Here is a 15,053-nt window from a genome sequence, read left to right on the forward strand (position 1 = left end):
AGTCTCTCTCAAACTGCTCCGCTTCCTGAAGTGAACCACAGCTTTAAAACCGTTCCCTGCAGAGACACATGTTGTTCAGATCAGAGCTCAAAATAGAATCGCTTCTGAGGAAGTGAAACTCAGATAGTCGTTGTCTTTGAGAGGTGAAATGGTGGAGAAAGGAGTTCAGCTGGACCGGGAAAGCTTCTCTTGTTCCATCTGTCTGGATCCACTGAAGGATCCGGTGACTATTCCCTGTGGACACAGCTACTGCATGAACTGTATTAAAGCCCACTGGGATGAAGAGGATGGGAAGAAACTCCGCAGCTGCCCTCAGTGTAGGAAGACCTTCACACCGAGGCCTGTCCTGGGGAAAAACACCATGTTAGCAGATTTAGTGGAGCAACTGAAGAAGACTGGACTCCAAGCTGCTGCTGCTGCTGATCACTGCTATGCTGGACCTGAAGATGTGGCCTGTGATGTCTGCACTGGGAGGAGACGGAAAGCCTTCAAGTCCTGTCTGGTGTGTCTGGCTTCTTACTGTGAGAAACACCTTCAACCTCATTATGAAGCGGCTCCATTAAAGAAGCACAAGCTGGTGGAGCCCTCCAACAAGCTCCAGGAGAACATCTGCTCTCATCACGATGAGGTGATGAAGATCTTCTGCCGTACTGATCAGCAGTGTATCTGTTATCTCTGCTTAATGGAGGAACATAAAGGCCACGACACAGTCTCAGCTGCAGCAGAAAGGACCGAGAGGCAGAGAGAGCTGGAGGGGAGTCGACTAAACATCCAGCAGAGAATCCAGGACAGAGAGGAAGACGTGAAGCTGCTTCATCAGGAGGTGGAGGCCGTTAATCTCTCTGCTGATAAAACAGTGGAGGACAGCGAGAAGATCTTCACCCAGCTGATCCGTCTCCTGGAGGAAAGAAGCTCTGACGTGAAGCAGCAGGTCAGATCCCAGCAGAGAACTGAAGTGAGTCGAGTCAAAGAGCTTCAGGAGAAGCTGGAGCAGGAGATCACTGAGCTGAAGAGGAACGACGCTGAGCTGCAGAAGCTCTCACACACAGAGGATCTCAACCAGTTTCTCCACAACTACCCCTCACTGTCACCACTCAGTGAGTCTACAGACTCATCCAGCATCAACACCCGTCCTCTGAGATACTTTGAGGACGTGACAGCGGCTGTTTCAGAAGTCAGAGATAAACTACAGGACGTCCTGAGAGAGAAATGGACAAACGTCTCACTGACGGGGACTGAAGTGGATGTTTTACTGTCACAACCAGAGCCCACGACCAGAGCTGGATTCTTAAGGTATTCACGTGACATCACACTGGATCCAAACACAGCACACACACAGCTGTTATTATCTGATGGGAACAGAAAAGCAACATTCATGAGTCAACAACAGTCTTATTCTAGTCACCCAGACAGATTCAGTGGATGTCATCAGGTCCTGAGTAGAGAGAGTCTGACTGGACGTTGTTACTGGGAGGTGGAGAGGAGAGAAGGAGGAGTTAATGTAGCAGTCGGATACAAGGATATCAAGAGAGAAGGGGACTGGAGTGAATGTGAATTTGGATACAATAACAAATCTTGGGCATTGAGATGTCACAAAAACGGTTATACATTTTTTCACAACAACGACCAAACTCGCGTCTCAGGTCCTCAGTCCTCCAGAGTAGGAGTGTACCTGGATCACAGAGCAGGTATTCTGTCCTTCTACAGCGTCTCTGAAACCATGACTCTCCTCCACAGAGTCCAGACCACATTCACTCAGCCTCTCTATGCTGGACTTTGGCTTTGTTATTCTTATGGAAACACTGCTGAGTTGTGTGAACTTAAATAGACAGAAGTCCTTTGAGGGTTGAACTCTGTTTGAACTCTTGAACTCATTTAGTCTCCATGTTTGTGGCTGAGAGATAATTGTTGAGGCGTTTCTTCAGTTTTCAGTAACAGATTTTATATTTTCAACTTTCACTCATTTCATTTTACAGTTTCAAATCTCTTTTTTTCGGATTCAAATCTTTTTTTCAGGTTCAAAACATGTTTTCAGATTCAGATCGTTTTTTTTTTCAGGTTCAGACTTTTGGCCTGGATCTGGCGTGGGGGCGTGGTTTCAACTGCAGGGTGTGGTCTTATGAGTGACAGCTTAACAATGAAGGCTGAGAACCAGCCTCAACCACGTTGCCTTCAGGTACCGTGGGTACCGTGAGCATTATGACTCACTATACCTTCATACAGCGTATTCACGGGATTGGCAGTAAACTAAATTGAAGCCAGTGACATAGTTATGTTTAGCTGTGGTTTTAGACCATACTTGGCATGAATGACAGTATAAGAGCAATAAACTATCCCAGGTTGTGCTGTTCAAAAACAACACTATAATATCTGACGTTTCGCACCACAGTGAACACAGTGTACTGTCCCTGCAGTTAGTGTAATTAGTGCACGTTTAGTGTCACTTGTAAATTAATTGGAATCGTTCATGTGCGACGCCGTCATTGTGTGTGTTACTAGCTACTGTGCGGCACAACTTTAATCAAACATAAACATTGTGTTTTACTTCTGATGACTCAAGACCTTATCTTATGATATCTTCATCACACTAGGCATTTAAACATATACAATTGCTGATCACATTCCCCAACCCCCCTTCCCTCGCACGCGCACACACACACACACTCACACACACACACACTTGTGTATATAAAGTTGTACACATTTCAAACTTCCAACATAAGAGCAGGTGTTTGTTATGGAACCGTCTCTGTCCTGCTTCATGTGCCCGTCCCCCACTGAACCACACCTTCCAGACTAAACAATGCTGATCTTCTCACTTTCCCCCTAAATACACCGGGAACATCAAAGTAAGGGTTTCTTTCATGTCTCTCATAATAAACATGGTACAATTGTGTGTTTATTTTGTGTTGCAGGAAACCTCCACCAGGCTGATGTTGAGGCCCAGGTGTCCCTGCTGAGCCTCAAGGCTCATCATGTAGGTGAGATCCCAGTACCAGACAAACACCACATAGGCTGACATCGTCATAGTAGAAACATATTGTGGTATTTCTAATGGGAATCGGTAACCAATGTCTCTGTCCTTCCACTGCAGGGAAGAGGACTCCAGTTCATGAAGAGACTCAGTTCATGAGGAGACTCAGTTCATGAAGAGACTCCAGTTCATGAAGAGACTCCAGTTCATGAAGAGACTCCAGATCATGAAGAGACTCAGTTCATGAAGAGACTCAGTTCATGAAGAGACTCCAGTTCATGAAGAGACTCAGTTCATGTAGAGACTCAGTTCATGAAGAGACTCAGTTCATGAAGAGACTCAGTTCATGAAGAGACTCAGTTCATGAAGAGACTCAGTTCATGAAGAGACTCCAGTTCATGAAGAGACTCAGTTCATGAAGAGACTCAGTTCATGTAGAGACTCAGTTCATGGAGAGACTCAGTTCATGAAGAGACTCAGTTCATGAAGAGACTCAGTTCATGAAGAGACTCAGTTCATGAAGAGACTCCAGTTCATGAAGAGACTCAGTTCATGAAGAGACTCAGTTCATGTAGAGACTCAGTTCATGGAGAGACTCAGTTCATGAAGAGACTCAGTTCATGAAGAGACTCAGTTCATGAAGAGACTCCAGTTCATGAAGAGACTCAGTTCATGAAGAGACTCCAGTTCATGAAGAGACTCAGTTCATGAAGAGACTCAGTTCATGAAGAGACTCAGTTCATGTAGAGACTCAGTTCATGAAGAGACTCCAGTTCATGAAGAGACTCAGTTCATGAAGAGACTCAGTTCATGAAGAGACTCCAGTTCATGTAGAGACTCAGTTCATGTAGAGACTCAGTTCATGAAGAGACTCAGTTCATGAAGAGACTCAGTTCATGGAGAAGACGACCGTCCAGGGAAAGGATTCCAGTTCAATACAGTAACAACAAAGTCAGTTATGGACATTGTATTGTTTGAAATTACACTTTTTCCAGTTCAAGATGTTTTTATACATTTCCCCCTTGACCTGAATATTTCATTGCTTCCATTGCTTGAATTTGACTGTTAATTGTCAAATTACTTTAATTAAAACATGTTTAAATTGTCATAATAACTTGAAGAAAGAGGAACATTTAAAATGTTATATGTTCAAGAATACCATAAAAAAATGTTGTTGTTTACAAAACTTTTTTTTTAAACTAAAAACTAAATGTAAAATTTGTATTTCAAATGTTGAAATATTAAAATAAATCACTTTTGAAATTTTTTTTTTACAGTATGTAATTATTTTACTGTATTCATTTGCAGTTTTACAATGTATACAGTGATGCATGTTACAGTAAACTGGGATTTGCTGTAAACTGTACACGGTTACTGTGATGACAAGTACAGTATTTTGATAAATACTGTATTAACAATGACGGTACTGTGATTATTACTGTAAAAATGACTACAGTATACAGGTACTGTGATTCATTTTACAGTAAGCATACTGTAAAATATACTACAGATACTTACTGGATAATTGCTGCAAGCAAGTTACTGTAAATTCTACAGTAATCTTGTTGACATTGATCAAACAGTATTTTAGAGAAGACGCAAAGATCATGTTTTTATTCTAATTAGAGATTACCTTGAAAGAGTTAAAGTAATCAGTGTTTCTAACAGAGAAATTATCTCCTTTGTAATCAAGTGTTAAACACCGTCTCTCTCAAACGCCTTCTCTTCCTGGAATGAATCACAGCTTTAAAACTGCTCCCTGTTCTTCCTGTTCTCCAACATAGCGAACATTACTCTGTCTGTGTTTAATTGTTACCTGTCAAAACCTAGACAATGTAGGTGTGGACATGTAGAATGTAGAGGGAGAGACAGACGGGATTAAAACATCTTTGTGAAAGATTTTGTTGTTGATGTAATCACTGTATCCATAAAACTTAAAACGATAACCTAGACCTTTCACAACCCTAATTAGCTTTTTGCATTTGTTCATCACAAATGATATAATCCCTCCAGCTTGTCCTGGGTCTTTCCCGGGGTCTCCTAACAATTGGACGTGCCTGGAAAACCTCTCATGGGAGGCGTCCAGGAGGCATCCACATTAGATGCCCGAACCACCTCAGCTGTCTCCCTTCGACACAAAGGAGTAGCGGCTCAACTCCAAGTTCTTACCCTATCTCTAAGGCTGAGCCCGGCCACCCTACGGAGGAAACTCAGAGTTCGTGACCATAGGTGAGGGTTGGAACATAGACCGACCAGTACATTTTTAGCTTTGCCTTCCGGCTCAGCTCCTTCTTCACCAAGACGAACCGGTGCAGCCCCTGTTTTATTGCTGCAGCCACACCGATCCGCCTGTCGATCTCCCGCTCCACCTTACCCTCACAAGTGAACAAGACCCCGAGATACATGAACTCCTTCGCTTGGGGTAGTCACTCCATCCCCACCTGGAGGGAGCAATCCACCGGTTTCCGGCAGAGCACCATGGCCTCAGATTTGGAGGCGCTAACTCTCATCCCCGCCGATTCACACTCGGCTGCAAAACACCCCAGTGAATGCTGGAGGTCACAGTCCGAGGAGGCAAACAGGACCACATCATCCGCGAACAGCAGAGAGGCGATCTCGAGACTCCCGAACCTGACGCTCTCGGCCCCCCGGCTGCGCCTAGATATCCTGTCCATGAAGGTCACGAACAGATAAAGGGCAGCCCTGGCGGAGGCCAACACCCAACGTGTCACAACTCCTACTGCAGGCGTTGAGAGACCGGATGACCCGTTTCAACAGGTCCGGCACCCACATGTTTGGGCTTGCCAGGTCTTTCTAGCCGACTCCCCCGCCATCTGATCCAAATCACCACCAGGTGATGATCAGTTGACAGCTCTGCTCCTCTCTTCACCCGAGTGTCCAAGACATACTGCCGGAGATCAGATTACAAAGTTGATCATTGATCTCCGGCCTAAGGTGTTCTGGTACCAGGTACACTTATGAGCCACCATGTTCGAACATGGTGTTCGTTATGGACAAACTGTGGCTAGCACAGAAGTCCAACAACAAAACACCATTCGGGTTCAGATCGGGCAAGCCGTTCCTCCCAATCACGCCCCGCCAGTTTTCTCTGTCATTGCCCACGTGAGCGTTGAAGTCTCCCAGGAGAACTATGGAGTCGCCAGGCGGCGCCCTTTTCAGGACCCCTTCCACAGACTCCAAGAAGCCGTACTCCCTGCAACCTGTAGGTGCAGGGAGGCGACCCTCTCGTTCTCCGGGGAAAACTCCAACACAGCGGCGCTCAGCCGGGGGCTCGTGAGTATCCCCACTTCTGCCTGGCGCCTCTCACCCTGGGCAACTCCAGAAAAGGACAAAGTCCAACCCTTCTCCAGAAGCCTGGTTCCAGAGCCCATGCTGTGCGTGGAGGTGAGCCCAACCATATCTAGCTGGTACCGCTCCACCTCCTGCACCAGCTTTGGCTCTATCCCCGCTAGCGAGGTGATGTTCCACGTCCCTAGAGCTAGTCTATGCTGCCGCCAATCAGCTCGCCTGGGCCCCCTGCCCGCCGCCCGGTCTACATAGCACCCGACCCCGATGCTTGTCCCTGCGGGTGGTGGGTCCACAGGCAGGACTCCAGATTCATCCATTAAAACCTCTTTAACTCCAGTTAAGCCCCAGCCATTTTTCTCAAAAACTAGGAATGGTTTGCATACCCATACTAAATACAGAATATCTCCTCAACCACAAGGACTATTTGAATAATTTCAAAAGGTATGATATACAGAAAACACTTGTGAGACTAGTTAAGAGGTTCATAAAGCAGTATATGTGTTACCGGTTTATTGGTTGATGATATAATAATAATAATAATTGCAGGATGAATCTTATTATTCAAATGATGCATGTCAGCGCTAAAATAGCACTACATGTTAACAGTATCTCTGCAAAGTTTGACTTTGAGCAAGTGAAGTTAAATATTTTTAATAATTAATTTAGTGCACATTTCGTGAACCGTAGGTTTAGGTCCGCTGAGAGCCAAAATGCCCTTACTTTCTTCCTGGACTTTGAACGCCTCTTGTTCCACAACAGCTCTCTACAGTTTCATAGATGGGTGTAACCAACATGAGGTGAAGTGCAGCAGCTGACGCATCCCGTTCACCGTAGAGACACATGTTGTTCAGATCAGAGCTCAGAGTACAGTCGTTGTCTTTGAGAGGTGAAATGGCGGAGAAAGGAGTTCAGCTGGACCAGGAAAGCATCTCTTGTTCCATCTGTCTGGATCCACTGAAGGATCCGGTGACTATTCCCTGTGGACACAGCTACTGCATGAACTGTATTAAAGCCCACTGGGATACAGAGGATGGGAAGAAACTCCACAGCTGCCCTCAGTGTAGGAAGACCTTCACACCGAGGCCTGTCCTGCTGAAAAACACCATGTTAGCAGATTTAGTGGAGCAACTGAAGAAGACTGGACTCCAAGCTGCTGCTGCTGATCACTGCTATGCTGGACCTGAAGATGTGGCCTGTGATGTCTGCACTGGGAGGAGACGGAAAGCCTTCAAGTCCTGTCTGGTGTGTCCAGCTTCTTACTGTGAGAAACACCTTCAGCCTCATTATGAAGCGGCTCCATTAAAGAAGCACAAGCTGGTGGAGCCCTCCAACAAGCTCCAGGAGAACATCTGCTCTCGTCACAGTGAGGTGATGAAGATCTTCTGTCGTACTGATCAGCAGTGTATCTGTTATCTCTGCTTAATGGATGAACATAAAGGCCACGACACAGTCTTAGCTGCAGCAGCAGCAGAAAGGACCGAGAGGCAGAGAGAGCTGGAGGGGAGTCGACTAAACATCCAGCAGAGAATCCAGGACAGAGAGGAAGACGTGAAGCTGCTCCATCAGGAGGTGGAGGTCGTCAATCTCTCTGCTGATAAAACAGTGGAGGACAGCGAGAAGATCTTCACCCAGCTGATCCGTCTCCTGGAGGAAAGAAGCTCTGACGTGAAGCAGCAGGTCAGATCCCAGCAGAGAACTGAAGTGAGTCGAGTCAAAGAGCTTCAGGAGAAGCTGGAGCAGGAGATCACTGAGCTGAAGAGGAACGACGCTGAGCTGCAGAAGCTCTCACACACAGAGGATCTCAACCAGTTTCTACACAACTACCCCTCACTGTCACCACTCAGTGAGTCTACAGACTCATCCAGCATCAACATCCGTCCTCTGAGATACTTTGAGGACGTGACAGCGGCTGTTTCAGAAGTCAGAGATAAACTACAGGACGTCCTGAGAGAGAAATGGACAAACGTCTCACTGACGGGGACTGAAGTGGATGTTTTACTGTCACAACCAGAGCCCACGACCAGAGCTGGATTCTTAAGGTATTCACGTGACATCACACTGGATCCAAACACAGCACACACAAAGCTGTTATTATCTGATGGGAACAGAAAAGCAAGATTAGTGAAACAACATCAGTCTTATTCTAGTCACCCAGACAGGTTCAGTGGATGTCATCAGGTCCTGAGTAGAGAGAGTCTGACTGGACGTTGTTACTGGGAGGTGGAGAGGAGAGGAGGAGGAGTTTATGTAGCAGTCGGATACAAGGATATCAAGAGAAAAGTGGACTGGTGTGAAAGTGGATTTGGATTCAATAACAAATCTTGGGCATTGAGACGTGACAATAACAGTTACACATTTATGTACAACAAAGTCCAAACTCCCGTCTCAGGTCCTCCGTCCTCCAGAGTAGGAGTGTACCTGGATCACAGAGCAGGTATTCTGTCCTTCTACAGCGTCTCTGAAACCATGACTCTCCTCCACAGAGTCCAGACCACATTCACTCAGCCTCTCTATGCTGGACTTTGGCTTTGTTATTCATATGGAAACACTGCTGAGTTGTGTAAACTGAAATAGACAGAAGTCCTTTGAGGGTTAAACTGTGTTTGAACTCTTGAACTCATGTAGTCTCCATGTTTGTGGCTGAGAGATGATTGTTGAGGCGTTTCTTCACTGCACAGAGATCAGCTGTCAGTCAAACATTGTGGGCGGTACTTTGACGTCTTCTCATTATTGTTGTGTAAATGTTTGAGCTCCTCTAGGTGGCGCTCCTTCCTGTGTCTGTTTAGCCATGGAGGCTCTCACTGCTCATGATGACGTTTGTTTTTTCTCTGCATGAACATTTAAACTTCTCTGATCTGTAAATGTCTGATGAATGTTTGTATTGATGCTTTTATATTGTTGTTTCTCTTCCACTGCATGTTTCTGAAGAGAGAAAGCAGCAGACCTTCATTCATCAAAGATATTTGTTCTCTTTGTGTGTATTTGTGAACAAATCCTTAATTACATGCATTTGCTTGGCAGACCTATGAGCTATTATTACACTATAATTCTCATGATCATAATCGATAAGGAGATCATTCATTATTCTCTTTAATATGAATTAGATTCATTTTAAACTGATTGATTGTGTGTATGACGTGAATCTGTCCATGAAATAGTTGATCAAGAGTAATTTAACAGACAAACTGAATGTTTATGATGAATAAACAAACATGAACAAAGTATTTTCTTCTTGTCTTCATTTCAGGGTTTCACACAAAGCTGATGTATAAAATAAGAAACTAATATGAGAGAATAACTGAGTCAGTTTTCCTCCTGAAACACCACAAAGTACAAAGTACTGAGGTACTTTGACAGCGGCTGTTTCAGAAGTCAGAGGTAAACTACACGACGTCCTGAGAGAGAAATGAACAAACGTCTCTCTGACGGACTGAAGACTGAGACCCAGATGTTGTTTTTCTGACAATTCAAAAGAGCGTATATGTCTAAATATCTTCATAATATTGGATTTTTCGTACTGCTTTATTTATTCCATATAGATAAAAGCTAATTACATACACATTTAGTCACCTCCACTAATCACTTTCTTTCTTGTTTTCGGTGAATAAAGTTTGGTGCCAATAAGGTCTACTTCAATAAGCTTTGAGTAGATCAATAGCTCTCTCATATTAACTCGAGCTAAAGACGGGGAAAAAAAATCAATCGATCAAGTTTTATTTACGTAGCACCTTTCGAACAAAAATGTAATGCAATTCAAAGTGCTTTAGAAATTATTGACGGGACGAAAACATGACAAAAATGGAGAGAAATTAAGAGACTAAAGCACAACAATAAAAGTATAAAGAATAAATAAATACTGAGAAAATTGATAATGGTATAATAGTCAAATCAAGCTACATTAAATCAGAAATAAAATAAATACTAAAACCAAAGCATAAATACACATTATTTTTCTTATTTAATGTTAATCCTTTATTAGTTTGATATTGAGGACAAATGGATCCTGAAATAATTAAGGATTTAAAATAATATTTGGCTGACATCTAGTGGCCAAGCTCACGAATTGCACCCAAGCCGCTGGTTACACGTGCTGAATATATTATTTTTAAAGAGCTTCTAAATATTTGTGAACAAAAACGTGAAGTCCACGTGTCTGCAGCATGACAATAAATAAATAAAATAAATAAATCGGCAAGCTTTATGTTTCACAAACACACCACCAACACAAAGGAGGAGGCCGTCAAGTTGAACAGGAAATGATGTACACTTCAAAATAAGAGCTTACAAATTAGTCACTTAGACACCGTGTCCAAACTTTTTTCACTGAGGGCCACAAACAGAAAAATATACGAAAGTCTGGGCGACAACTAACGTTTGTTATAACATGTTATCAACTTGAATTGATTACATTTATTACGTTATTAAGCTTATTAACACAGGAATACTGTGCAATACATTACAATACAATTATAACTCTCCTATGGGAACAGCGCATCACTGCACAGTGGGAGCAGAGATGCGCTGTAACAAGATTACTGTAGAATTTACAGTAACTTGCTGGCAGCAATTAGCCAGTAAGTATCTGTAGTATATTTTACAGTATGCTTACTGTAAAATTTGTCACAGTACGCATGAAATACTGTAGTCATTTTTACAGTAATAGTAACTACAGTAATAGTAGTAGTACAGTATTTATCAAAATACTGTACTTGTCATCACAGTAACCATGTACAGTTTACAGCAAATCCTAGACTACTGCAACATGCATCACTGTATTTATTTTAATACTGTAAATGAATACAGTAAAATAATTAAATACTGTAAAATGAGGACGCAGGATATCATAAGGTCTTGAGGCAATCCGATGTAAAACTCAATATTTTTGATTGATTAAAGTTGTAAATCGGTCAGATTAGACCCTAACACAACAGGAGTGTTAAGCTAGCAGCAACGTATCAACGTTATACCAGCTGGTGCAGTCTGCAACAGCTAGTATAAAGTCTTAGCTTACCTGTTGTGTAGTTGTAGTTCACCTTCAGCGGTGCTCGGTAACGTTACTCGTGCCACGTGGTGCTGCACGGTAGCTAGCAAGAGAGAAAAGAGTCAAAACTTCTCCATGGAGCTAGCCGTAGCTAACGAGCATCAACACACACACACACACACACATACACGACGACGGCGTCACACATAAACGATTCCAATTAATTAACAAGTTACACTAAACTTCTGCCATTTATCAACTATATGAAACCAAATGATTTACATCACAACTTAACGTGCAAATACTATATTTTGGTAATATTAGTAACACTAACGTTAGCTTACTAGTGCAGGAAAGTGTCCCTACTTCTTCTCTTAAAGTCACGTAGTTAGCGTTACACGGTAACTTTACTTGAGAACACTGTCCATCCATCCATCCATTATCAGCCGCTTATCCGGGGTCGGGTCGCGGTGGCAGCAGGTTCAGCAGGCCGACCCAGGCTTCCCTCTCACCCGCAACACTTTCCAGCTCATTCTGGGAGACCCCGAGGCGTTCCAAGGCCAGCCGGGAGATATAATCCCTCCAGCGTGTCCTCGATCTTCCCCGGGGTCTCCTACCAGTTGGACGTGCCTGGAAAACCTCTAATGGGAGGCGTCCAGGAGGCATCCTGACTAGATGCCCGAACCACCTCAGCTGACTCCTTTCGACACGAAGGAGCAGCGACTCGACTCGAAGCTCCCCCCTGATGTCCGAGCTCCTTACCCTATCTCTAAGGGTGAGCCCGGCCACCCTGCGGAGGAAGCTCATTTCGGCCGCTTGTATCCGAGATCTCGTTCTTTCGGTCACGACCCAGAGTTTGTGACCATAGGTGAGGGTTGGAACGTAGACCGACCAGTAAATGGAGAGCTTCGCCTTCCGGCTCAGCTCCCCCTTCACCAGGACGGACCGGTACAGCGCCTGTTTTATTGCTGCAGCCGTCTGTCGATCTCCCGCTCCACCTTACCCTCACTCGTGAACAAGACCCCGAGATACTTGAACTCCTTCGCTTGGGGTAGGCAGTTTGTCCCAACCTGGAGGGGCAAATCCACCGGTTTCCGGCAGAGCACCATGGCCTCAGATTTGGAGGCGCTAACTCTCATCCCTGCCGCTTCACACTCGGCTGCAAAACGCCCCAGTGAATGCTGGAGGTCACGGTCCGAGGAGGCAAACAGGACCACATCATCCGCGAACAGCAGAGAGGTGATCCCGAGACTCCCGAACCGGATCCTCTCCGCCCCCTGGCTGCGCCTAGATATCCTGTCCATGAAGGTCACGAACAGGACCGGTGATAAAGGGCAGCCCTGGCGGAGGCCAACACCCACCGGGAACGTGTCTGACTTACTACCGAGGATACGAACACAGCTCCTACTGCAGGCGTACAGAGACCGGAAAGCCCGTGCCAACGGGTCCGGCACCCCATACTCCCGCAGCACCCCCCACAAAAACCCCCGAGGGACCCGGTCGAAAGCCTTCTCCAGGTCCACAAAGCACATGTAGACTGGTTGGGCAATCTCCCAAGACCCCTCCAGTAGTCTTGCAAGGGTAAAGAGCTGGTCCACTGTTCCACGACCGGGACGGAATCCACACTGCTCGTCTTGAATCTGAGGTTCGACAAGCGGTCGGAGCCTCCCTTCCAGCACCCTGGCATAAGCTTTTCCCGGGAGGATGAGTAGTGTGATACCCTGATAGTTCAGCACACTCTCTGGTCCGCCTTGTTGAAGATGCGAACCACCACCCCGGTCTGCCAGTCCATGGGCACTGTTCCCGACCCCCAGGCGACATTGAAGAGGCGTGTCAGCCAAGACAGCCCAACAATGTCCAGCACTTTCAGCATTTCAGGGAGGATCTCATCCACCCACAGAGCCTTGCCACCATGGAGCTTTTTGACTACCTTAGCGACCTCTGCCAGGGATATGGGAGAAACCACCCCAAAGTCTTCCGGCGCTGCCCCCTCTCCGGGGGACATGTTACCGCCCGACGATGTCCCCAGTCCGGGTCAGCAGTCCCCCCCCCCTGCTGAGAACAGCCTGGGGTAGCCCCTGCTTTCCCTTCCTGAGCCGTCAGATGGTTTGCCAGAACTTCCTTGAGGCCAACCGAAAGTCCTTCTACATGGCCTCCCCGAACTCCTCCCATGCCCGAGTTTTAGCATCCGCGACCATCGCAGCTGCAGCCCTTCTGGCCTGCCGGTACCCGTCAGCTGCTTCAGGAGACCCCTGGGCCAGCCAGGCCCGATCGGCCTCCTTCTTCAGTTTGACGGCTTCCTTCACCCCCGGTGTCCACCACCGGGTTCTTGGGTTGCCGCCCGGACAGGCACCGATGACCTTCCGGCCACAGCTCCGAGCAGCCGCGTCCACAATAGAGGCTTTGAACATGGTCCACTTGGGTTCCATGTCCCCAGCCTCCCTCGGGATTTGTGAGAAGTTCTTCCGGAGGTGGGAGTTGAAGACCTCTCGAACAGGATCCTCCGCCAGACGTTCCCAGTTCACCCTCACTACACGTTTGGGCTTGCCAGGTCTTTCTAGCCGACTCCCCCGCCATCTGATCCAACTCACCACCAGGTGGTGATCAGTTGACAGCTCTGCTCCTCTCTTCACCCGAGTGTCCAAGACATACGGCCGCAGATCAGATGATACGACTACAAAGTCAATCATTGATCTCCGGCCTAAGGTGTTCTGGTACCAGGTACACTTATGAGCCACCTTATGCTCGAACATGGTGTTCGTTATGGACAAACTGTGGCTAGCACAGAAGTCCAACAACAAAACACCATTCGGGTTCAGATCGGGCAAGCCGTTCCTCCCAATCACGCCCCGCCAGGTTTCTCTGTCATTGCCCACGTGAGCGTTGAAGTCTCCCAGGAGAACTATGAAGTCGGTAGGCGGCGCCCTTTCCAGGACCCCTACCACCGACTCCAAGAAGGCCGGATACTCTGAACTGCTGTTCGGTGCATAAGCACAAACAACAGTCAGAGCTTTACTCCCTGCAACCCGTAGGCACAGGGAGGCGACCCTCTCGTTCTCCGGGGAAAACTCCAACATAGCGGCGCTCAGCCGGGGGCTCGTGAGTATCCCCACTCCCGCCCGGTGCCTCTAACCCTGGGCAACTCCAGAAAAGGACAAAGTCCAACCCTTCTCCAGGAGCTTGGTTCCAGATCCCATGCTGTGCGTGGAGGCGAGCCCAACTATATCTAGCTGGTACCGCTCCACCTCCTGCACCAGCTCCGGCTCTTTTCCCGCTAGCGAGGTGACGTTCCACGTCCCTAGAGCTAGTCTATGCTGCCGGCGATCAGCTCGCTCACGTCTCCTGCCTGGCCCGCCGCCCGGTCTGCATAGCACCCGACCCCGATAATTCTCCCCGCGGGTGGTGGGTCCACGGGGTGACTGCTGCTCCATGTTGTTTCTTCGGGCTGAGCCCGACTGGGCCCCATGGGCGAAAGCCCGGCCACCAGACGCTCGCCGACGAGCTCCCCTCCTGGTTCTGGCTCCGGGAGGGTGCCCCGGTTTCCCTTGTCCGGGCGAGGTAGCTTTAGACCGTGGGCTGCTATTCATCAGGGTTTTTTTGAACCGCTCTTAGTCTGGGCTCTCCCCCGAGCCCTGTGCTGTCTGTAATTAATGTACATTTGCAAAATGCATGGCAAAAAGTAAGTATGAATATATGGCGTCTGTGATCAAAAAAATCAAAAGCACAATCTGACACCTGATGCTTTACGTTAGCTGACAAGTCTTCGTGTTTCTGGACTTGCTCACGTTG

General features: G+C 46.7%; 1 protein-coding gene across 1 annotated transcript; it reads left to right on the plus strand.

Moving 5' to 3' along the window:
- Positions 1-148: 148 nt before the first annotated feature.
- Positions 149-8,857, plus strand: LOC306742537 (uncharacterized protein; the record flags this gene model as incomplete). Its single annotated transcript, XM_079224928.1, has 2 exons — positions 149-1,821; positions 7,135-8,857. The coding sequence occupies 2 exons, from the start codon at positions 149-151 to the stop codon at positions 8,855-8,857; spliced, it is 3,396 nt and encodes a 1,131-aa protein (XP_079081054.1).
- Between the last annotated feature and the right edge of the window lie 6,196 nt (positions 8,858-15,053).

The sequence above is a fragment of the Taurulus bubalis genome, assembly GCF_910589615.1.
Source record: "Taurulus bubalis genome assembly, chromosome: 10".
NCBI lineage: Eukaryota > Metazoa > Chordata > Actinopteri > Perciformes > Cottidae > Taurulus > Taurulus bubalis.